Source organism: Natrix helvetica (assembly GCF_964273705.1).
Source record: "Natrix helvetica genome assembly, chromosome: 4".
NCBI lineage: Eukaryota > Metazoa > Chordata > Lepidosauria > Squamata > Natricidae > Natrix > Natrix helvetica.
In genome coordinates this window covers 13171993-13197295 of record NC_138550.1, presented here as the reverse complement: position 1 = coordinate 13197295, position 25303 = coordinate 13171993, and the positions used below count along the sequence as shown (strand labels likewise).

Here is a 25303-nt window from a genome sequence, read left to right as displayed (position 1 = left end):
TAAGAGTGCCCGCCGTGGAACTAATGCCTTGCCAAGATGGTGAGCAGAGGCTTTTGAGAAACGGGGAGCGCTATTAAATTATGCAAGAGCCTCTCCTCGCCCTCGAGAATTTGATGGAAAACTTATTACCTGGAGAGCCTGAGAATAGAATGGGCAAGGAAGAAACACCGAACAGAGAAAGAACTGGGCGAATTTATAGAACAGCTGCAGGCAATGGCTGAAATCCTTCTTAATTGTTTGCAGTGTTGGCCTCCTGTCTTTGCTCCTCTTTCGTGGTGATCATATAAAAGGCTTCAGTGTACTATCTTCAGGAGTTTTAATATATGGGGTCAATTCCCTGGCTTTATATCATTACTAGCTGAATACCCATCCTCCATTACGAAACTATGTGATTGGGCTTGATAAATCGACACTTACAGCTTGAAAATTACCCCTTCTCTCCACAGGCTTGTCCCACAGAAGCCTCTCCTCTCCCCTTCTCTCCCTCAGGCTTGCCCCATAGAAGCCTCTCCTTTCCTATCCCCCTTCTTTCCCTCAGACTGGTCCCATTGATCCTCTCATATCCCCTTCTCTCCCTCATGACTTCCCCACAGAGGCCTCTCCTATGTTATCCCCTTCTCTCCCTCAGGCTCCTCTCCAAACTCCCAGCCCATAGGCCGGATGAGTCACATGCTGTCCATGTCCAAGTGGCAGTTGGAACAGAGTTATTTTCAGGTTGGGAGGTGGAGTAGAACGCCTAACTCCGTAGCATCGGAGTGTATTAATAATAATATACTAATGATCTGATGTTCATTTTGAAATCCTTTCTTAGCGAACACTTAGAAGCCAAAAGGAACATACGTGCCAAATTTCAAGTGTGTAGGCTTTACGGTTCTGGAGATTTTGTGACGTTGTGTGAGTGGCATTTCATTTTATATATATAGAATTATGATATATGGTTAATATACAGTTAGATTCACAGTCTAAAACTGGTGGTAGTTCAAATCCTAACCGAGGACCTACGAATTATAAAGGTAGCATCTAGGAATGTAGACAGTTCCACATATTATTGTTGTTATGAGCCGTGGTGGCACAGTGGTTAGAGTGCAGTACTGCAAGCTACTTCTGCTGACTGCTGGCTGTCTGCAATTTGGCAGTTTGAGCCTCACCAAGCTCAAGGTTGACTCACCCTTCCATCCTTCCCAGGTCAGTAAAATGGGGATCCAGATTGTTGGGGGGGGGGGGTTTACTCTGTAAACCACTTAGAGAGGGCTGTAAAGCACTGTGAAGCGGTATATAAGTCTAAGTGCTATTGCTATTATTGGGCATTGGATTGGACTAGAGGTCCTCTAAGGCCCCTCCCAATCCTATTATTCTATGTTCTATGTAAGGTCCCTCTCCAAAAAACCCATAATGTCTCCTGTGAGTCAGGTTTTGCTCCTGGTAATCTCATCAACTTTTTCATGAGATTTCTTGAGAACAGTAAGTGATATCCCTCCTCCCTTCCCTCCCCTTCCCTCCCCTCCCCTCCCCTTCCCTTCCCTTCCCTCCCTCCCTCCCTCTCTCTCTCTCTCTCTCCCCCCCCATGAGATCATAAGAGAAAGAATTGGTATAGAACCAGTCTTCAACAACCTACAAAAACAGAAAATAAAGTTAATCAAGACAACATTGTGGGATTCCATACCATACAAGGCGTATACAAAAAGAGGAGAAAGTCAAAGAACACAAGGCAGACCCAGAAGAAGATGGAGAGACAACATCAAAGTCACACCACAACAATATCAATTAACAATGGTTGAGACTGCCAGAAGAACAAAAGGCAGAACTTTATATCTCCCTTGGCACCTGAAGCAGTGAAAGGGAAGCAGAAGAAGCCGAAGCAGAAACAGAAGCAGAAGAAGCAGAAGTAAAAAAGCAGAAGCAGAAGGAGTAAAAAAAAGCAGAAGCGGAAGTAAAAAGAAACAGAAGTAAAAAAAGCAGAAGCAGAAGAAGTTAAAAAAAGCAGAAGCGGAAGTAAAAAGAAGCAGGAGCAGAAGAAATAAAAAAGAGCATAAGTAAAAAAGCAGAAGTAGGAGTAAAAAAAGCGGAAGCAGGAGAAGTAGAAGTAAAAAAAGGAGAAGTAAAAAAGCAGAAGAAGCAGAATAAGTTAAAAAGAAGCAGAAGTATAAAAAAGCAGCAGCAGAAGAAGAAGCAGAAGAATAGAATAGAATAGAATAGAATAGAATAGAATAGAATAGAATAGAATAGAATAGAATAGAATAGAATAGAATAGAATAGAATAGAATAGAATAGAATAGAATAGAATAGAATAGAATAGAATAGAATAGAATAGAATAGAATAGAATAGAATAGAATAGAATAGAATAGAATAGAATAGAAGTCCATACATGTTAAAGTTGTCAAAGATTGAGCAGAATTGTCTGGGAGTTGGAGTCCACACACACCTTAAAAGTGAAGACTTAAAAGATGAATTCTGGAAGTTTAAATCTATCATCTTAAAGTTGCAAAGATTGGGAACCCTTGTCCTAGAGAATAATGTCCATCAAACTCACCCTAACCTAATCTTGTCTGCACCAAAATGGCATATTTTACTTAGTAACAAGAACAGCAATGAAAAAGTGAGGAAGTTGAATGAGATAAACCATTTTTCACTCTCTCTGAGTTTTGTATTCCTCAAATATAAGGCTCAAATGCCACCTACTGGGAAATCAGAGGATTGTTCCTAACACTATTAATCCTGACTGTGTGTGTGTGTGTGTGTGTGTGTGTGTGTGTGTGTGTGTGTATTGCGTCGTGTATATATATATATATATATATATATATATATATATATATATATATATATATATATATATATATATATATATATATATATATATATATATATAATGTACTGTATATATATGTATGTATGTGTATGTACATATACACATACATACACACATACGCACAGAGGTTCACATTTGCTTCCCATTAGAGCCTGTGAAAATAAAGTTGTGATATTTTTCCTAAATTTTCCAGCTCTCTGGAGAAGGCTTTAATGCTGGGGAAGGAAAGAGCAGAAGAGTATGACAAGCAGCAAGATGGATGGATTTTGTTGTAATAGCAATGATTGCACTGGTAGGACACTTGAAAGACCAAGATGGGAATATACGTTGCCGTTGAAAAATTGTATCTATGTGGTTGCTAAGAGTTGACATTGAGTTGATGTCCCAAGGATGCTTTTTCAGGAGGCAACTGGACGTTGTTGTTGTTTTCTTTTCAAGAGGTTTTGCTTCTCATCCAAGAAGCTTCTTAGGCTCTGACAGGATAATGAGGAATGGAAGGATTCCTTGCAGACAGCTGGTCATTTGCATCCTTTTAGAGGGTGGTTGAAGCACTTGGAGGACACTTTCTGTGTCCTCAGAATCACCTGAGTGGTGCTCCTGGTTCCTGTAATCTGCCATTTTTCCTCTGGAAATCCATTCCTACTCCCACACCATTCAACAGGTATTCATCCCAAATTCCATAGCTAAAAATCTGTAGAGATTCTCAGTCATCCAGGTTATGGTTGTCCCAGGTTGTCTCAGAGCTGGATGACTGAGAATCTCTACAGACACTTAGTTGATGGTAGGTACACAATCCATCAATCAAGGTCACACTCCTTTGAAATTCCTCCTGGATCACAAATTAAGTCCCCCAAGAGGAAGGTGGCCAGAATGCCATGAGTAGTAGTATAGCATCAGAAGCAGCACCCCTTTTCCATCTGCATTGCACGCACACCCCAAAAAGACAGAACTTTCACTGCAACATCACAATGCTGTCATTCTCTTAAAAGCAGCAAATGCTTGTGGCTGACACTTGGTTTCCGATCCCAGGGTTTTTATTGTTGTTGTTGTTGAGGTTAAAACTGAACTATATTATAGACCAGCGTTTTTCAACCTTAGCCCCTTGAAGAGCGTGGACTTCAACTCCCAGAATTCCCCAGCCTGTAGGGTGTCTGCAGGATGATTGGAGAATTCTAGGAATTCAAATTCTTTACGACTTACAATGGCCAAGGTTGAGAAACAACCACCGTTCTAGAGATTTCTTATATGGAAGCTGTTTTGGATGTTTGATGCTTTGCCATGTCCAATTTTATAAATCCCTTTTTCTGGGATGAGAATTCCAATACAGGCAGTCCTTGGCTTACAGCAGTCCTTGGCTTGGTGACCATCCAAAGTTATAACAGCATTGGAAAAAAGGGACTTGTGGCCATTTTTCACACTTAGGACCACTGTTGCATCTCCATGGTGACATGATTTAATTCAGGTGCTTGACAACTGATTCGCAGTTACAAAACCAGATTCACTTAACAACAATATTACTAATTTAACAACTGCACTTAACAAACGTGGCAAGAAAAGTCATAAAATGGGACAAACTCATTTAACAAATGTTCCACTTGGAAATAAATTTTGGGCTCAGTTGTGATCCTAACCTGAGGACTACCTGTATTCCAAAATATTGGATATTTATACAGCATAACAGAGTTGGAAGGCACCTTGGAGGTCTTCTAGTCCAACCCCCTGCTCAAGTAGAAATACCTATATACCATTCTGGACAAATGGCTGTCCAATCGCTTCTTTAAAACCTCCAGTGATTTCTATGGGTTGCTTTAAGGCAGGGGTGTTAAGCTCTCATCATCATGGCAGCGTCATGTAATGTATCACAACTTTTTCCCCCTTCGCTAAACCAGGCGTGGGCGTGGCCAGCGCATGATGCATCCGGCCCACAGGCCGCGAGTTAGATGGCCCTGCGTTAAAGTATTGGTGGCTTTCTCTCTTTTCCAATTCCATTTTTAAAAACCTGCAACCCAGAAGGACTTTGCCCAAGCTTCTTAAGCTATTTGTAAGCTGAATTCACATGCTTCCAATTCAGAGCATCAGCCTACAAGAGGAGTAAAACATTTCAGAAAGAATTCCGTTATTAAGATGGACCCATGTTGGCCATTTTAATATCCTTCTCCCCCTCCCCCACCCCCACCCCAGCTCATTCTCTCTTCACTTAAGAGCAGTCCAACTTCTGGACTTGAACTCCCAGAATTCCCCAGCCAGCATCCTGCTAGTGAATTCTGGGAGTGGAAATCCATAGGTCTTAAAAGTTGCTCAGATTGTGCAATGTTCGATTTAGAAAGATCCTAACAAGAGTCAGTTGGCTTTAGTTTTATAAGTTTTAACGTTGCCCTGAAAACTGGCATTGCTCCAAGTAACACCCCCCAAGGAAAGAAGACTCCCAGGCTTGAGTTCCCTCAAAGCTCCATTTTATTAGAGATGTCATATTGGCACATCTGGGAAAACCCAAATCTGAAAGTTTCCAGGTTTTCCCTACCCAAAAGAAAGTTCAAGTCCCTGCCCAGCACCCATATGTCCGTCACATGGTCCAATCAAGCACCGTCCCAACTGGAGATGCCTCCCAGTCACACCACTCCAGGTGCAGGGCAAAGTGTCCTTGACTCTCTGAGGAAGGAATATTATTTTGACTATATCTGTTTGTTGTTGTTAGTTGCGAAGTCGTGTCCGACCCATCGCGAACCCATGGACAACTTTCCTCCAGGCCTTCCTGTTCTCTGCCATCCTCTGGAGTCCATTCGAGCTCAAGTGGCTATATCTACCCCATTCCATATAATCCCCCCTCCCAGTTTCCCACAGCAATAAATATGGCAGGCCTAAAGGCCCAATGCAAAAGATGACTTAAAGGCCTGACCAAAACCATCTCTTTTCTCCTGCGTTTACCCCTGTCTCTTGGTGCACTCAGCTGCATGAACTTGCTGTTTTAAATTCATCCCCACCCCTTTAATAAAATATCACCCCCATACTAATAATCAAAGTATAAAGTCTTTTTTTTTCCAGAACATTGAAAATTGTTTCCAGAACAGTAGGTGGGCCATTGCTTATGAAACAATATTTTTTATGAAGGCAGAAAGTCGGGAAGCATGGGAAACAGGTGGACAATAGCGCCATCTTGTGGGGGGAAAAAACTGCAGGGAAATTTGGACAGAAAATCGACATTCCTTGCTATGCAAAGCAGTTAAGGAGACTCCGGTGAAGTAAAAGACCAGTAGAGATAGGCACATTATAGAGGAATGAATTAATTGCAGTCGCATGCACCTCCTGTGGGTCCAGCGAGCAAAATGAGGACAAAATCATATTCTGTCTATTTCTGTCCAACTCAGGAAGCTCAAACTGCCCAAGGAGCTGCTGATTCTGTTCTACAGAGGAATTATTGACTCTGTCATCTGCACCTCTATAACTGTCTGGTTTAGCTCTGCAACCCAACAAGACAGACACAGACTTCAGAGGGTAATCAGAACTGCAGAAAGAACAATCACTGCCAACCTGCCTTCCAATAAGTAACTGTACACTGCGAGTCAAAAAGAGGCCTGTGAAAATATTTACAAACCCCTCGTATCCTGGACAAATACCCCAAATACCATAACTCTGCTAAACAAATAATTCACACACCAATGTCAAACCATTCAGTAAGGCTGCATTGTTATTACTATTAGTCTTCTCATCGTTCCTATCACCCATCTCCTTCCACTTATGACTGCATGACTTTGTTGCTTGTATCCTTACGGTTTATATTGATGTTGATTGTTTTCTGATTGCTTAAGTGTTGTACCTTATGATTCTTGGCAAATGTATCTTGTCTTTTTATGTACCCTGAGAGCATCTGCACCAAAGACAAATTCCTTGTGTGTCCAATCACACTTGGCCAATAAAGTTTTATTTTCTATTCTGTTCTGTTCTGTTCTATTCTGTCCATTTAGAGGATGAACAATTTGAATTTTATGTCAAAGGGAATGTTAAAATGAAAGGTTGATGACAATTTGTAATAGCCTTGAAATGCAGAAAACTCAAGTAAAAGAGTGGTTAAAGATTGAACCAAGACTTGTTTCCATTCCCCAACTATGGTAATAATATAACTCCTTTAATGAAATAAAAATTGTGATGATTCCTAGCCCCATCTACAGGTAGTCCTCGACTTACAACTGTTCATTTAGCAATTCGAAGTTACAATGGCATTCGAAAAAGTGACTTCTGACCATTGTTCACACTTACAACCTTGGTAGCAGCCCCGTGATTATGTGATCAAAATTCAGATGCTTGGCAACTAGTTCATACTTATGACCGTTGATGTGTCCCAAGGTCATGCGATCAGCTTTTGCGACCTTTTCCCAAACTAAATCAATGGGGAAGCCGGATTCACTTAACAACCGGGTTACTAACTTAACAATTGTGGCAAGGAAGGTCGTAAAACGGGACAGAACTCACTTAACAAATGTCTCACTTCACAACAGAAATGTTGGGCTCAGTTGTGGTCGTAGGTTGAGGACTACCTGTATTTTGATATTATTTTTATCTACAATGCATCCCCATTTGCATCTACAGTGGACTTTTATCTAAGAACTGAACTACAGGGACATATTGCTCCACTGTTTCTCCTGAATTTGCCCAGCTGAATGCTGAGTTATAGTTTTCCCCTGGAGCGAAATAGCCAACTATAGGTGGTCCTCGACTTATGACCCCAATTGAGCTCACAATTTCTGTTGCTAAGTGAGTTGTGCCCCCTTTTATGACTTTGCTTGCCACATGTGTTAAGCGATTCCCTGCAATTGTTAAGTTAGTAACACAGTTGTTAAGTGAAACTGACTTCCCCATTGACTTTGCTTATCAGAAAAGCGATGACGTCACCCTGGAACACTGCAAGCCATCATAAATATGAGTTAGTTGCCAAGCATCCGAATTTTGGCCTACGTGAGCATGGCAATGCGGCAACGGTCCTAAGTGTGAAAAACAGTCACTGTTTTCAGTACCGCTGTAATTTTGAACGATGACTAAATTAATGGTCATAAGTCGAGGGCAACATGTCTCTCACAAGGTGGGAAATTGCAACTTGTTTATTCTGTACAGTGCAAAGAGGTGTGCCCTCGGGACCTACGTCACAAATTCAGACACACACCCCATACACAAACTGGCATAACGTGTATACACTCAAGGCATATGATCAATAGGCACAAAGCAGACCATAGGAAACAAGCAATAAAATACTTAAATTCCGGGAGAAGATAATCTTCCCAGAAAGCGGATCCATCACAGCCCTTACCCCTCTGTCCCCAACTGATGTGGTTAATAATTAAGTCTGCAAAACTTTCTAGCTAATTTGTCTGCAACAGAAAAGGGAAGTTAGGCCTGAATCAACTGGAGGTCTGCTTTGAGTCCCTTGCTTGATAAGACTATCAGGAATGTCCAGGAATTTTAGGGCAAGGATGTGATGCCAAGAATGAATGACGCAAAAACAAAACATCTGAAAATAAAATTAGGGGGTGGGGTGTTTCCCAACAAAATGGAGCTTATCTGGCTATAACTAGCTGAACCAGTCCTAGAGTAGGTTTCCAAAACTCAAACTGTCTCCAACAACCTTCCCTAACTGCTTTGTGTCCAAATATCTTGGAATACAATCCCACCATCTCCAGTTAGAAAGCCCATTTGAAAGAGAAAGGAAGTTATATATTATATGGGTCTCTCCCTTAAGTATTTGACGAGTGCAATCAGTTGGACATATTTCTAATGGATGGTGCACAAATGTTTAAACAAGGTAGCCAGCATCCTAAGTTTCATTTTTATTACTCTGTTTATTTATCTGATGCTAGATTTGACATTTTGAAGGGGCTTCATAAGCAGGGGAAAAGAGACATCTTTGTCTTATTTTTCTCCAGTGTGATTTTAAGGACTGTTCTACTGCCAATTCAAGAGGGTTTCTCAACCTTAACAACTTTAAGACATCGGGACTTCAATTCCCAGAATTCCTCAACCAGACTACTGGTAGCACACAGTAACAGAGTTGGAAAGGACCTTGGAGGTCATCTAGTCCCTCTCAAGCAGGAGACCTATACTATTTCAGACAAGTGACTGTCCAGTCTCTTCTTAATACCCTCCAGTGATGAAGCATCCACAACTTTCAAAGGCAAGCTGTTCCCACTGGTTGATTGTTCTTAGTAAGCCCTACTAAAATCACACCCAGAATACTGCATCCAGTTTTGGTCACTACATTATAAAAAAAAAGATGTTGAGACTCTAGAAAGAGTGCAGAGAAAAATAACAAAGATGATTAGGGGACTGGAGAATAAAACATATGAAGAACAGTTACAGGAACTGGGTATGGCTAGTCTAGTGAAGAGAAGGACCAGGGGAGGCATGATAGCAGTCTTTCAATATTTTAGGAGCTGCCACAGAGAAGAGGGGGGTCAAGCTATTTTCCAAAGCACCTGAAGGCCAGAGAAGGAATAATGGATGGAAACTGACCAAGGAGAGGTTCAACCTAGAAATTATGAGAAATTTTCTGACAGTAGAACAATCAACCAATGGAACAGAAGTTGCCTTCAGAAGTTGTGGGAGCTTCATCACTGGGAGCTTTCTTTAAATTTATCATTTTTATTTTATTATATAAAATACAAAGAAGAAGAAAAATAGGAAATTGAGAGAGGGGAAAGGAGCAAGGAAAGGGAGGTGAGATATGAGGGGAAAGAGAAAAAGAAAGAAAAGGGGGCATTGACTTCCAACTCTTCATAGCACAATACAAGATAAATACCCTCCAAGCTTGCTTTTACACATTAATATATAACTATATAACTTTTTTCACCCTTTTTCTCCTTCAAAATACTAAACTTTAAAAAACACTTAAAAATCAAATACATCTTTTTCTTTGACTACTTAACATGCAAGCTTCAAATTTCAGTATTACATTTACATCCCTCTCACCAAACTACCCTTTTTAGAATATTTTTTTCCTTTCATTAACATCTTTTTTAACATAGAATTTTTCTTTAAGCTGGTACATCATTAACTTTCTCATAATACAGGTACTCTCAAATACATTTTCAATAGTGTTTGCCTACTTTAAGAATTATGATAGATAGATAGATGATAGATGATAGGTAGATGATAGATAGATAGATAGATAGATAGATAGATAGATAGATAGATAGATAGATAGATAGATAGATAGATAGATGATAGATGATAGATAGATAGATAGATAGATAGATGATAGATGATAGATAGATAGATAGATAGATAGATAGATAGATAGATAGATAGATAGATAGATAGATAATGATAGATAGATAGATAGATGATAGATAGATAGATAGATAGATAGATAGATAGATAGATAGATAGATAGATAGATAGATAGATAGATAGATAGATAGATAGATGGATGGATGCATGGATGCATGGATGATAGGTAGATGATAGATAGATAGATAGATAGATAGATAGATAGATAGATGAGAGAGAGAGAGAGAGAGAGAGAGAGGGAGAGAGAGAGAGAGAGAGAGAGAGAGAAACACACACACGTAAAAAATAGCTTTCAAGAAGAGTCTGGACGAGATCTGTCAGAAATGGTGTAGGATCTCCTGCTTGGTGGGGGGAGTTGGACTAGATGACCTACAAGGTCCCTTCCAATTCTGTTATTCTGGTTCTCTACTCCATTAGTTTCCATGCATCGTTTCTTGTCTTGCCTTCAGGTGTTTTGGTAAATAAAGTTGACCCGGGTGAAGTCCAGCTATCTCAAAGTGGCCAAAACTACATGCTTCTTTATTTCTTGTATTTATTTATTAGAATACTGTTCGCAACCTTTAAACAAATACCACCCTCATCATCCCGGTAAATTAATTCACCACAGATTGGTGTCAATTATAAGTCCTTTTTGACAACCGTATCCAGGATGACAGCGGACATACCACGAAACGCCCCGCCTCTCTCTCGGTCAGCTGGGCCGGCCGCCTAAATAAAATGCCAGGACGGGGGTGAGTAGTGGAAAGGCTCAGCCAATGACAGCCAGGAGAAAGAAAAGCGGGCGCGACAAACAAAAAAAATGTTATGAAAGTTTCTTTCACTGCGTCTTTCGCTCGCTTGACAGTCGTTTCTTGGAAGCGCTTTTCGGAGAGTGAGGTGAGCCTCGCCGCCTGCGTCCGTCTTAATCTCGCATTTCAAGGGAGGGTTGCCTGGATCTGGAAAGGATTCCGCCGCCCCCCACTCACCCCCGGTTAATCCCATCATGCCCACCCCGCAGCCGATGGGTTTGTAGCCCAAGCCCCTGCCAGTTTCTGATCGCAATAGTTTCGCTTTCAGTTCCCGATTTTTCGGAAGCGGTCAGGTTTTCTTCTAAGTTTTGTTTTTGTAGATTGGAGTGACAGAAAGGCGAGGTATAATTTATGCTTGTCGGGCAGCCTTCCCCCCGCTTGTTCTTCCCCGGGGCCTAGGACTCCAGATCCCATAGCCCCCGGCTGTCACCTTCGGCTACCTACTGGGATTCCATCGCTCATTGCAGCCGAGAAGCGCCCTTCAAAGGAGATCTTCGCATAGATCAGGGGTGTCCAAACTTGGGAACTTTAAGACTTGTGGACTTCAACTCCCAGAATTCCCCAGCCAGCATTGAAGTCCACAAGTCTTAAAGTTCCCATGTTTGGACACCCCTGGCATAGATCAAGCGAAAAGTGATAGTTTGCCTGCTGTTAACAGAATAGCAGAGTTAGAAGGGACCTTGGAGGTCTTCTAGTCTAACCCCGTTCTTAGGCAGGAAACCCTGCACCATTTTAGACAAATGGTTGTCCAATTAATTCTTTAAATCTTCCAATGATGGAGCATCCGTAATTTCTGGAGGCAAGTCGTTCCACTGATTAATTATTCTACTTGTCAGGAAATTTCTCCTTAGTTCTAAGTTGCTTCTCTCCTTCATTAGTTTCCACCCATTGCTTCTTGTCCTACCCTCAGATGCTTTGGGGGATAGCTTGATTCCCTCTTCTTTGTGGCAACCCCTGAGATATTGGAAGACTGCTATCATGTCTCCCCTTGTTCTTGTTTTTATCAAACTAGACATACCCAATTCCAGCATTCTTTATGTTTTAGTCTCCAGTCCTCTAATCATCTTCGTTGCTCTTCTCTGCAATCTTTTTAGAATCAACATCTGTTGTTTCTTACTCTTCTCTTCCTCTTTTATCATTTGGGGTGTCCAGAAAGATCTAAAATTTTGGTTGTCACACTTCTGGCAGCCTCAACCATTGTTACTTGACGCTGTTGTAGTGTGTCTTGGATGTTTTTCTCCAAGACACAAGACAAAAGCATCAAACAACTATGTTGTCATTTGTTACTACTTGTTTGCTGTTGTTACTTGATGTATTTTGTGTTCTTTAGAAAATAATATTGAATAATATTTTTTTAAGTGCTTTTAATCAATATCAGTTTCTGAAAAGTCCCTATTCTCTTTTGTTGAACTTCTACTTTTACATTTACAGACTTCAAGAGGAGTTTGAAGTGCGATGTAAACCAAGAATCAGTTTGAGCTAGGGGTTAAGGCAGTGGCTCTCAACCTTCCTAATGCCGCGACCCTTTAATACAGTTCCTCATGTTGTGGTGACCCCCAACCATAAAATTATTTTATGTTTTCCATATTTTTTTGAAAATATGTGTTTTCCGATGGTCTCCTGTGAAAGGGTCATTCGACCCCCAAAGGGATCCCGACCCACAGGTTGAGAACCACTGGGTTAAGGCATCAGCTAGAAACCAAGAAAAGGTTAATTCAAATCACGTCTTAATCATGAAACCCAAAGGTTGTGTTTGGGGGGATAAAGAGGAGGAACAACTATTAAGTATGTTTCTAAAAATAATAAAGGTGGGGTAAAAATAAACAGAAGCAATCGTTTTTCTTTTTTTAAAAAAATCATTTTCATTCAGTATTTTTAACCATTAAAATCACAATTACACTTTTACAGCTTTCCACTATCGGTATTCTTATTTCTAATTTTCTATTCTACAGTCTATTGCAGTGATGGCGAACCTTTTTTGGCTCACGTGCCACAAGCGGGGGGAGCTCAGGGGGGTCATGTGCGGGCGTGCCGCACTATTAATGCAATGTGAGACCCACCAGTGCTTCCGGTTTGCTCGGAGGGTCGTTTTAAGCGTTCCGAAGGCTTCAGGGATGCCTCCGGACGGTCCCTAAAGCCTCCTGGGGGGAGGGGGAGGCTCTTTTCGCCCTCCCCAGGCTTCTATAAAGCCTCTGGAGCCTGGGGAGGGCGAAAAATGGCTTTTAAAAGCAGTGAACTCAGCTGGCCAGTGCACGCATGTGCGCTGGCCAGCTGACAGGGCAGCGCCTTGTGTGCCCTGACAAATGGCTCCGCGTGCCACCTGTGGCACGCGTGCCATAGGTTCGCCATCACTGGTCTATTGTTTCATATACCTCCTTGTTTCATGATTATTATTTTTGTAATATATATAACATAGATATACAACATTTATATCTCTCTTGGTTTCTAAGTATATACCATCTCCTTTTGTTATATTTTTTATGCAAAAATATAGTGAACTTAGAACAGAATTTTTTTTCTTCTTCTTCTCCTCCATCCTTCTCCTCCTCCTCCTCCTCCTCTTCTTCTTCTTCTTCTATGTCTTCTTCTTCTACTACTACTTCTTCTTCTACTTCTTCTTCTACTTCTTCTACTTCTTCTATTTCTCCTTCTTCTTCTTCTTCTTCTCCTCCTCCTCCTCCTCCTTCTCCTCCTCCTCCTCCTCTTCTTCTTCTTCTTCTTCTTCTTCTTCTTCTTCTTCTTCTATTTCTTCTTCTCCTCCTCCTCCTCTTCCTCATCCTTCTTCTTCTTCTTCTTCTTCTTCTTCTTCTTCTTCTTCTTCTTCTTCTTCTTCTTCTTCTTCTTCTTCTTCTTCTTCTTCTTCTTCTTCTTCAGTAGATTCTTATGGAACCTAATCCTGCAAGTAGAAGATACAAAACCAGAAGCGCCACAGCAAAATCAGTGGCCAAATCTCGTGTTGACTGGAGTCGAACTAAAAGATATCTATTTCCTGAAAATCAGGATGACGATGACAAAATTACATCCTCCTCTTCCTCCTCGTCATCCTCATCCTCAGAGAAAAATCCCAAGTCCAGTTCAAAAGAAGATGGAAAAGAAGAAGAGAACTCCATACTTAGCAAAAGTCATGGTGAAGGTGGGAGCAATGCAGATTTACAGAAAGGTTCGAGGGATGCCTCCTCTGAGGATCTGGAAGAAGAAAACATCTCCTTTAAAAAGAAGAAGAGACCTCAGATGGCTGTGATATATGACAGTGATGAAAACAGTGACAGCAACGTTCCTAGGAAAGTGATTGCTAAAGGCAGGAGCGTAATTAGCGAAGACGACTTATCTGTTGGTGAGGAGTCACCCGCATCACCAGAAGAGAAAGCAGCCAATAGAAAACGAGAAAGACAACGAAAGCTGCAAGAACTCTCTTACTGGCTATCTGGAAAAGCTGGCAAAGTCAATCAACATGATGAGGTACATTTCCAATTCATTTCAAAAGTTTATTTTCACATTTGCTTTTTCACACTTGCCGCTAGACCACAGATGGATTTCCCCATGCTATGAGCCTCGGTGCTGCAGTGGTTAGAGTATAGTATTGCAGGCTACTTCTGCTGCCTGCCGGCTGCCTGCAATTTAGCAGTTTGAATCTCACCAGGCTCAAGGTTGACTCAGCCTTTCATCCTTCTGAGATGGGTAAAACGAGGACCCAGATTGTTGGGGGGCAATATGCTGACTCTGTAAACCGCTTAGAGGGGGCTGTAGAACACTGTGAATCGGTACATAAGTCTAAGTGCTATTGCTACTGCTACTCCACGTGAATTTTAGAAGCACCTTTTTACATTTACCTTGTGATCCCAACAGAGGTGGGTTCCTACAGGGACCGGTTCGGCTGAACCGGTAGTGGTATGCCAGCCAGGATCGCAGAAGTGGCAGTGACCCAGGCTGGCCACACCCCCAAACTGGTTCCTTGGTTGCCGCCACAGCCATCTTTTTTTGGAGTTCTGTGCATGTGAACGAACTGGCAGTAATGCTGGCTAGAAACCACCCCCAGATCCCAACACTGTGAAAATAGCAATAAATAATTAGCTTGTGAGTGGCTTCATTTGATTATGTGCCATCAAGTACATAATTGTTTCATTTAGTTTCCTAGTATGTTTTTTTTCATTGCTTGTTTAGTAACCTACGACTACCACTAAGTATTGTATCATATGATTCATGATGAATGTATTGATGATGACTATGATCCTGATTTATGCTTATATCTTTTATGTACACTGAGAGCTTATGCACAGAAGACAAATTCCTTGTGTGTCAAATCACACTTGGCCAATAAAGAATTCTATTCTATTCTATTCTATTCCATTCCATTCCATTCCATTCTATTCTTCTTCTGCTGCGTCTGCTTTTTTTGCTTCTTCTTCTGCTTCTTTTGCTTCTGCTTCTTTTATTTCTTCTGCTTCTGCTTTTTTTACTTTTTCTGCTTCTTTTGCTTCGGTTTCTTCTGCCTTTGCATTTTTTCCTTCTGCTTCTTCTGCTTCAGTAGAATCAGTGGCCAAATCTCGCGTTGACTGGAATTGGACTAAAAGGTATCTATTTTCTGAAATCAGGATGACTTGATTACATCCTCCTCTTCCTCTTCATCATCCTCATCCTCAGAGAAAAATCCCAATGAGGTACATTTCCAATTCATTTCAAAAGTTTATTTTCACACTTGCTTTTTCACACTTGCCGCTAGACTACAGATGGATTTCACCATACTATGAGTCTCGGTGCTGCAGTGGTTAGAATGCAGTACTGCAGGCTATTTCTGCTGGCAGCCGCCTGCCTACAATTTGGCGGTTCGAATCTCACCAGGCTCAAGGTTGACTCAGCCTTCCGTCCTTCTAAAATGGATAAAGTGAGGACCCTAATTGTTGGGGTCAATAGGCTGACTCTGCAAACCGCTTAGAGAGGGCTGTAAAGCACTGGGTGCATAAGTCTAATTGCTATTGCTACGCTACGTGAATTTTAGAAGCACCTTTTTACATTTACCTTGTGATCCCAACAGAGGTCGTTTCTTACTGGTTTGGACCGGTTCGGCCGTATGTAGAATTTATTCCATTCCACTCTAGTCTATTCTATTCTTCCATTCCGTTCCATCCCGTCCCATCCCATCCCATCCCATCCCATTCTATTCTTCTGTTCTGTTCTGTTCCGTTCCACTCCATTCCATTCCATTCTGTTCTATTCTTCTTTGACTGTTAATCAACTCTTAGTGACCACATGGGTAGATTTTTTTCCCATGACAATCTGTCCATAACCTGGTCTTTCACCTCTTCCAACAATGTGTGTACATTGCTATTGTAACTGACTTCCTCCACTTCGCTGTCAGTCATCTTATCCTCTTTTTTTCCACCTTTCTTAGTATTAGAGCCCTCTCTGGGGAGCTGGGCCTTCACATAATGTGTCCAAAGTTGGATAATATGAATCTGATCATTTGTGCCTCCATTGGAAATTCTGGGTTGATCTTTTCAATGACCTGTTTGTTTGTTTTTGGCTCTCCACAGTATTCTCAGGAGTTTTCAAAAGCATCAATGTTCTTCCTGTCCTGCTTCTTTAAAGCCCAAGTTTCACTTTGATGGAGCATCACATGGAATACCATTGTTTGCACAGCTCTGATCTTTATAGATATGATACATTATAAGACCATTATTGTCTTATATGGCCACTCAACTCAAAGTTTGTAATACCCAGTGGCCAAACATAAAACATATTGGTACTGTATTCTCCATGTACACAGTGACACTACTTTAACATGAATGAATGCTAATCCCATTCATGAAACTCCAAAGTATTCAACAAAAATATTCTATTAATACTGTGCTTTTTTTAACACCACCAGGGAAGTGCAGATGATGCCTTGATTCAACATGATGGTCACTCACCCCTCCCACAAGAGGAAATGGGTGTTATATCTAATGAAGACAGCATGGAAAAATGCAAAGATGGTGAAGAAGGAGAAGAAGAAGGAGGAGGAGGAGGAGGAGGAGGAGGAGGAGGAGGAGGAGGAGGAGGAGGAGGAGGAGGAGGAGGAGGAGGAGAAGACGAGGAGGAGGAGGAGGAAGATGAAGAGGAGGAGGAAGAAGAAGAAGAGGAGGAGGAGGAAGAGGAAGAAGAAGAGGAGGAGAGAGATCATGTGATCAGTAACTTATTGAAGAAACACGTTCCATTTGGTAAGGTCACAACAAATAAGAAGTATTGTAGCTTATACATCCTTTTTATAGTATTTATTAGCAGCTAGTCGTTTATTCATATGGGCTGAACTGACACATATTTGTGTTGTTGTTTTTTAAACAGTGTCTAAGTTCAATCGTTATGCACACTTTCAAAGAGTTGTAAAAGCCTTTCTCATCAATGCAATCGATGATACGTTTCTGAGCTCCTTATTTGGTAAGCAAGCATCCCTTCCTAAGAGGCTGTTTGTTATCCTCTTTCCATCCTCCCCCTCAGAGCAATAAAGAAATGTATTAGAGATTGTCCTTAACAACCATTAATTTAGCAACTGTGGCATTGAAAAAAGTGACTTACAATGGTTTGTCGTACTTAAAACAGCATTCCCACAGTCAGGTAATCCAAATTCAGGTAAGTAGCGTGTATTTGCCATGACTGACTTGCCTTGGGACTACATGGTTGTTACTCCCAGTCGGCCTCCAACAAGCTAAGTCAATGGGGAAAGCTGAATGCTCTCAGAGACTGTGTGATTCATTTAACAACCGTGGCAAAAAGGGGCGTATTAATGGGGCGGGACTAGTGGTGGGATTCACTTACCTTCACAACTGGTTCGCAAATGTGAATGTGGTCACATACTCACACGCTCGCTACGCTTGCACACACCACATTCTGCTCATGCGCAGAAGGTCGCGCATTACATCGGGGTGGGTGGGCGGAGCCACCAGCAGCTACTGCTACCGGTTCGAACCCAGTAAGAACCAACAGAATACCACCACTGGGTATCAACTCACTTAACTCCTTGTACTGTTTATAAAATGGCGATGTTAATAACAAGGACTATTTTTTCTTTCTTTCCAAAGAGGGAAAAAGACAAAAGAAATACGCGCAGGATATGCTAAATTCCCTCGATCATTTTGATGAACGCTTTATTCAACCTTATCTTCAAAGTGTAGTTCCGCGATGTGCCTGGAAAGAACCATATAAGGTACTGAATTTTCTTCTTAATCTTTTAACTACCATATTTTTCAGACTATAAGACGCACCGGGGTATAAGATGCACCCAGATTTCGAAGAGGTAAGTAAGAAAAAAGTTTTTGCCTTCCCTCAGCCCCCAGCATCCCTCTGCAGTGTTCAGCAGGGCTGGGGCAAGGCAAAAAGCCTCCGTTTTTGTGAAAGATGGCCCGTTTTAAGCGTTCCGAAGGCTTCAGGGACCGTCCGAGGCTTCTCTGATGCCTTCGGAGCGCTTAAAACGACCCTCCGAGCAAACCGGAAGTCACTTCCGGTTTGCTCGGAGGGTGGTTTTAAGTGCTCAGAAGGCTTCAGAGAAGCCTCGGACAGTCCCTGAAGCCTCCGGAGGGCCTCTGGGGGGTCGGGGGAGGCTCTTTTCTCCCTCCCCAGGCTCCTATAAAGCCCCTGGAGCCTGCGGAGGGCAAAAAAATGTAAAAATGGGGGGGTTGCGCGTTGTGCGCGCATGCGCACTGGGGGGGTCACGCGTTGCATTATGGGTGCGGCACACCCGCACTCGACCCCCCTGCGCTCCCCCCACTTATGGCACGGGAGCAAAACAAGGTTCGCCATCACTGCTCTAATGGATGTATTTGGTGTATAAGACGCACCAACATTTCCATGCTCTTTTAGAGGGGGAAGGTGAGTCTTATACTCAGAAAAATAAGGCAAATTGCTTAGTTGATTTGGCATACAGATCCATGCAGTGTGTTGTTTTTCTTAGTACAGTGTGCAACAACGGAAAAGAGTAACACATACAGGCAGCCCTTAAAAAACAATTTATGTACCGTGTTTCCCCGAAAATAAGACAGGGTCTTATTTTCTTTTCACCCCTGAAATAAGCACGTGGCCTTATTTTCGGGGAGGTCTTATTACTTTTGAGGTGCAGGAGGTGGCAAGCATGGTCACCTCATGGCTGTTGCTATGTTGCAATATTTTTAGGGAGGGTTTATTTTCGGGGGAGAGTTTATTTTAGTGCATGCACTCAAAAGCCCGATTGTGCTTATTCTCTGGGGAGGTCTTATTTTCAGGGGAAAAGGATAGTAACCTTTCAAAGTTACAACAGCACAGGAAAAAGTGACTTAGGACCATTTTTCACACTTATGACTTTGAAGCATCCTCAAGGTCACCTGGTCAGAATTCAGATGATTGGCAACTTGTTCATATTTATGAGGGTTGCAGGGTTCCCAGGGTCATGTGATCTCCTTTTGCAACTTTCAAGGACAATACCTGTTTATTTGTAATACTTCAATGCATTCTGAATTAGTACTTTTCTCATTTGCCTTCAAGAAACTTGAACTCCATGTGTCAGAATATTCACGACTGGCAGAGACATGGTAACAAGGTCAGCCAATGAATAGGCATAGCAACTACCATATTTTTCAGAGTATAAAATGCACCTGTTTCCTTCAAAAAAGAGGGTGAAAATCTGGGTGCATCTTATACACTGAATATAGCATTTTTTTACCTCCCGAAACCCCGCCCCTTCACCAAAATGGCTGTGCAGAGCTTGTAGAAGGCTTTCAGAGAGCTCCTGGGCGTTGGGGAAGGCAGAAATGAGTTGTAAAACGGGCCATTTTTTGCTCAATTTTGGCCCCCCCCCCCAGCCCTCAGAAGTACTCTATAAGTACTCTAAAGGCTATGCATGCAATTTGTTTGACAAAAATTGGGCCTGTTTTTTTGCTCATTTGTGGGGGGGCTCCACCCTCCCCCCAGGAGCATTCTGCCAGCCTCCTAAAGGCTAGTCATGCCTTTTTGTGGGGGAAACTGGCCCATTTTTTGCGAAAAACGGGCCGCTTTTGGGAGGTTTGCAGAGTGCAAAAAGGTTTTTTTTTAATTTTCCTCTTCAAAACCTTGGTGTGTCTTATACTCCGGTGCGTCGTATATTCTGAAAAATATGATAAGTCAGCCAATGGGGGCTATTTAGAAACTGAAACAGTATTTGCTGGAGACAGCTAGGCGCCTGGGCATGGCTTAGTTTAACTGCCCTGTATAGAGGAAGTTCTCTTTATCTATATTAAGCTCTGAAATGAAACGAAACTAGCCTGGACTTGTCTGCTGAACTGAACTGAAAACAATATCTCCTCTATCACGTTGGAAGAATCTGTTGTTGGTATTGTACATTTATTCATATGTTTTTATGTATATAAAGAAGTTAATGAATCCTGCTGAATCTGTCACCTGTGTGCTTTCTGGATTTGATTATTTCGGCAACAAGCTCTGACAGGTTTTTTGAAGAGTATCTAAATTTTGTTTCTATATGAATGTGTAAAATCTCCAAAATGTGGTAATTAAGTCCCCGGAGCCATTAACAACAGAACTCTAATCAATTGTATTTTTTCTAGAACCTATTAGACAGTTACTCTGATGTCTCCATAATTCCGCATCACATTCAGAGGCGTATTTGTCAAGCCTGTAAGCTAAAGAGAGACTGTCGGTTTGTAGTGATTTTTTCTGGAAAAGAGTACTGTCATAAAACACTGAAAGTGGATGATTTCCTGCCCCTTGATACACAGGTGTGTTTTCTGTATTTATATTCAGTAACTTGTTAAAAAAATTCCTTTGCAATTCATGTAACAGTTGAAAAAGATATTCCTTGTGACTTAATGGTAATAAATGTGTACAACAAAGAAGTACGGTAAGTTCTTACTAAGTCTTATATAAAACGTACATAAATATATATAGATAGTCAGGTTTAAAATCTGATTCAATTTTGAAATCTTTTTTTCCCATGGGTATTTTGGTTTTCTGAATGCAAAATCCAAAGACTGCCTAAAATGAAAATGCTGGAGACTGGCTTAATTCAGAATAACTTATCATTCTTCCCCCCCCCCCCCCATATTTACATGCAAATAAAGTAACTTTAGATAGCTGGGTAATTAAGTAAACAGAAGTGAATTGGTTCATTTAGAAGCTGTGATGATTTTATTATGTGAGAAATATGCCCTTTGAAACAACATGTTGTCCAATTCCTTTCATGTTGCTAACAGCATCTGTTGCACATATGTACAGCTTTAAGTTACTAAGTATTTGCTGGGCTCCTAATTCTCTGTTCCCAAACTTTCTAATATGAAGCGACTGCTTAGATTTTTGCTAGGGTGACTGCTCTACTATGTAATCTGAGGGTTTTCTGTGTTTACATTCAGTAAGTCATAAAAAAAAAATCCTTTGCAATTCATGTAACAGTTGAACGAGATATTCCTTGTGGCTTAATGGTAATAAATGTATGCAACAATTCTTTTTTTATTTATACTTTCAAATGTCAGCTAACTACATTGGTGCCATATTTTTTGGAGTATAAAATGAACCTTTTTGCCTCAAAAAAGAGGCTGAAAATCTGGGTGCGTCTTATGCACTGAATACACCATTTTTTTTGCCTCTTGAAACCCCGCCCCCTTCACCAAAATGACTGTGCATAGCTTTTAGGAGGCTTTCAGAGAGCTCCTGGGGGCTGGGGAGGGCAGAAATGAGCTAAAAATGGATCATTTTTGCTCAATTTTGCCCGCACCCCTGGAGCATTCTGCAAGCCTCCTAAATGCTATTTATGCCCTTTTTTTTGACAAAAAGTGGGCCCATTTTCACAAAAAACAGGTCATTTTTGGGAGGTTTGCAGAGTGGAAAAACTGTTTTTTTTTAAATTTGCCTCTTCAAAACCTTGCTGCATCTTATACTCCGGTGTGTCTTATACTCTGAAAAATATGGTAATTGCCTGTTACTTTTCTTGAACAAAATGAAAAAGTTGGATTCCATCGACATCACCATTGCCTTCATTAAAATGGGTGCAGGAGTGGCTTTCTAACTAGGATTTCATGATTGGATAGTAATAAAAGTCCTGTCTGTTGAATTATCTTATTTCATAGGAAATCCATTCTTGTTTAAGGAATTGCAGTGTTTCACAATATACCCGCTAAAAAAACTTATGTTTCTGCAGAGGTTGATGGTTGGCATTGTATGTCAAAAGCGTACCAAGGTTTACCATTATCTGAAGCATTATAAATATAAGTTGTATCAGAAATGCTGTAGAGCTATACAAAAACAATATCTTCAGAATGAAAATGGAGATGAAAATCTTCAAGATGAGCCAGTCAAAGATTTAGTGAAACGAGTTTTCAGAAAACTGGAGGAAAAGGGCTGGATACATAAGGTAACTCACTTTGTTAGAAATGCATTGCTTATGGATTAATTGGAGGACCAAAAGGCTTCATATACCATATTTTTGGGAGTATAAGAAGCACCTTTTTCCCTCAAAAAAGAGGATGAAAATCTGGGTGAGTCTTATACACTGAATGCAGCATTTTATGCCTCCCAAAACCCCGCCCCTTCACCAAAATGGCCGTGCATAGCTTTTAGGAGGCTTTCAGAGAGCTCCTGGAGGCTGGGGAGGGCAGAAATGAGCAAAAAATGGGTGGTTTTTGTTAAGTTTTGCCCCCACCCCCACCCCCCAGGAGCACTCTACAAGCCTCCTAAAGGCTATTCATGCCCTTTTGGGGGGGGGGGAATGGGCTTGCTTTTGCAAAAAAATGGGCCGTTTTTGGGAGGTTTGCAGAGTGCAAAAACTTTTTTTTTTATTTGTCTCTTCAAAACCTTATACTTATATTTTATACTCCAGTGCATGTTATACTTTGAAAAATATGGTAATATCTAATTTGGATTATAGGAAGTCCTTGATTTACAACCACAATTGAGCCAAAAAATTACCGTATTTTTCAGATTATAAAACTCACCAAGATTTCGAAGAGGTAAACAAGAAAAAAAACGTTTCTGCCCTCCCCAGCCGCCAGGAGCACTCTGCAGGCCTCCTAAACCCTCTTAATGTCCCTTTTTTCATCAAAATGGGGCATGCAGTTGGTTTGGGAAGCCTGCAGAGTGATCTTGGGGCTGGGGAGGGCAAAAATGCGATGCGTGGAGGGTTTCGGAGGCCAAAAACGGGGCTTGCAGGTTTGGGAGGCCTGCAGAATGCTCCTAAGGGCTGGGGAGGGCAAAAATGCTCCATTTTTCACCCCCCACCCCCCACGCATCGCGTTTTTGCCCTCCCCAGCCCCTAGGAGCAGTCTACAGGCCTCCCAAATCCTCTGCATGCCCCATTTTGGCAAAAAAAACAAGCCTGTTTTTGGCAAAAACGGGATCTGTGGGGCAGGGTTTCTGGAGGACAAAATGGGCTGTACTTGGTGTATAAGACACACCAACATTTGCATCCTCTTAGGTGGGGAAAAAGTGTGTCTTATACTCCGAAAAGTACGGTATGTTGCTAAGTGAGTTCATTTAACTGTCTCATTTAACAATATAAATGTTGGGTTCACTTGTGGTCATAAGTGGGAGGATGACCTGTACTTAAAATTTTATATACTTACACTTCGAATTTGAGATGATTCACAACAGTGTTTTTCTTCCCCCTTTTTTTTTTTTTTGCAGCAATATTCTGAGCTTGAAAGCTGTCCCGACAAAGTAGAAAAGTTCCTTAAGTTTTTGAAAAACTTTAAAAATATATGTTCATTTTAGTGATATGACTGATAGGTTTTTACCTCTATACCACATTTTTGATATTATTCTTTTTTATTTACGGTTCACTGTAGCATGCAAATATATGTGCTACATTTCTTTTTTTTTTCTACTTTATTTTAATTATCAAAATAATCTTCCAAATAGAAATCTTTATGAAGGAAAACCCTTGAGGACTGGATCGCTCATCAAACTATCCTCAAATCAGACTGCACCTTTATTCAAGAAATGAATTTTTCTGCGCTGTGTTACACAAGCACTTTTTTCAAAGACATTTTTCTGTGTTGCTTTTTGATGCTTTTGTTACCATATTTTCTACAAACTCTATCAATATTTAGTTTAATTTTTTTCAAACAATCTTCCTAAAACCTGCACTTTTATCCTCCCTGCAGATATAGGATTCAAGGATTTTATTACCAGTGGCATAACTGTCAGAGGAAGAAATTTAGGAAGGAGGTGCCCTAATTTTTCAGGCAGTTAAAAGTGAGGGCGGGAAATTTGTACCTTCAGACTTGCAAAATATCTGTTAATGTAGCCTTACAATAAAGTAGATTTAGCTGAACTAATCATGTTTCTTGTCTGGTTTTACTGCTGAGGGCAGACGCCTATCCACATTTTCTAGTCTCAAATATTAACTAACACTTGTCCCTTATAAATTATAGATTAATTACATAATTAACCAGGGAAGTGATCTGTCATTGTTTCCCTCTCTTCATACTTCCATTGTGACCGTGTGAAAAGCATAGCTGATTGGAAGAGCATGTATCCCTGGCATCTCACTAGGGCAATAAAAGATCCTTATGAAAGCTCCTTTTGGACATCTGTGCATTGAATTGTCATCCCCAAAACTATCTCCATGCAAGGAAAGGATAGAAAACTGGGTACCAGTTAACATTCGCAATACTGAACAATATGAATCAGGTGTAACCAGTGGTCTGATCCTCTGAAGTCTACTGGTTCGGTGAGTCTGCTACCAAGCATGCGCTTTGCATGCATTGCATGCCTGAAGCGCGCCCACGCGGCACTAAAAAAGGAACATTTTGAAGCCTTCTGAATCTGCAAAGGTAAGTAGAACAGCGAGGAGGGGGCAAATCTACTGTGCCACGTGATTTAGGTTAGCTAGAAAGCAGGAAATGCTTTCTAGCTAATATACATTGTGCATCACAGCTGATCATCGGAAATACCGGTTCACCCAAACTGGTAGCATTTTTTACTACCGGTTCGGGTGAACTGGTCTAAAGTGGTAGCATTTCACCCCTGGGTGTAACTTATAAAAAGAAACTTGCGTGACAGCAGTTCTCAACCACGCTTTTGATGAAGTGGACTTCAACTCCCAGAAATCCCCAGCCATGTTTGCTGGCTGTGGAATTCTGGGAGTCGGAGGTCCACTCACCTTAAAGTTGCTGAGATTGAGAAACACTGTCTTTATTTGAATATAAATCCTTGTTACATTTCTGTGACTGGGTTTGGATGGGAAGGGAGTCGATCCAATGAAACTCCAGGAGCAACAATGGAAGGATGGGCAAATAGTTACATATTTGTCTTGTGGACTTACTGGAACTATCTTCTTGGAAAGCAGGTCAGTGACCATGATGCAGCTACAGTCCGATTAAGCATTGGATGTATTATTTCAGAATGTACTCAGCAACCAGGTTTAGGCTCGCTTGTTGCTACTTTACAATAAAGTGGTGTTAGTGACGGATATGGAGGGCCAGGGTAGAAGATAATGCAGTG

General features: G+C 41.2%; 1 protein-coding gene across 1 annotated transcript; it reads left to right on the top strand.

Moving 5' to 3' along the window:
- The first annotated feature begins 10844 nt into the window (after nucleotides 1-10844).
- Nucleotides 10845-24524, top strand: CCDC82 (coiled-coil domain containing 82). The gene is made up of 9 exons (XM_081952373.1): nucleotides 10845-10958; nucleotides 13745-14329; nucleotides 16737-16865; nucleotides 16941-17067; nucleotides 17192-17284; nucleotides 17926-18050; nucleotides 20416-20586; nucleotides 22002-22214; nucleotides 23483-24524. The coding sequence occupies exons 2-9, from the start codon at nucleotides 13754-13756 to the stop codon at nucleotides 23567-23569; spliced, it is 1521 nt and encodes a 506-aa protein (XP_081808499.1). The 5' UTR covers nucleotides 10845-10958; nucleotides 13745-13753; the 3' UTR covers nucleotides 23570-24524.
- Nucleotides 24525-25303: the final 779 nt, after the last annotated feature.

Excerpts from the sequence above, each read along its gene's own strand:
- CCDC82 (XM_081952373.1), top strand. The coding sequence starts at position 13,754 with ATGGAACCTAATCCTGCAAGTAGAAGATACAAAACCAGAAGCGCCACA. Across the intron at positions 14,330-16,736 it reads AAGTCAATCAACATGATGAG|GGAAGTGCAGATGATGCCTT; the intron begins GTACATTTCCAA and ends TAACACCACCAG. Across the intron at positions 18,051-20,415 it reads CCTGGAAAGAACCATATAAG|AACCTATTAGACAGTTACTC; the intron begins GTACTGAATTTT and ends TATTTTTTCTAG.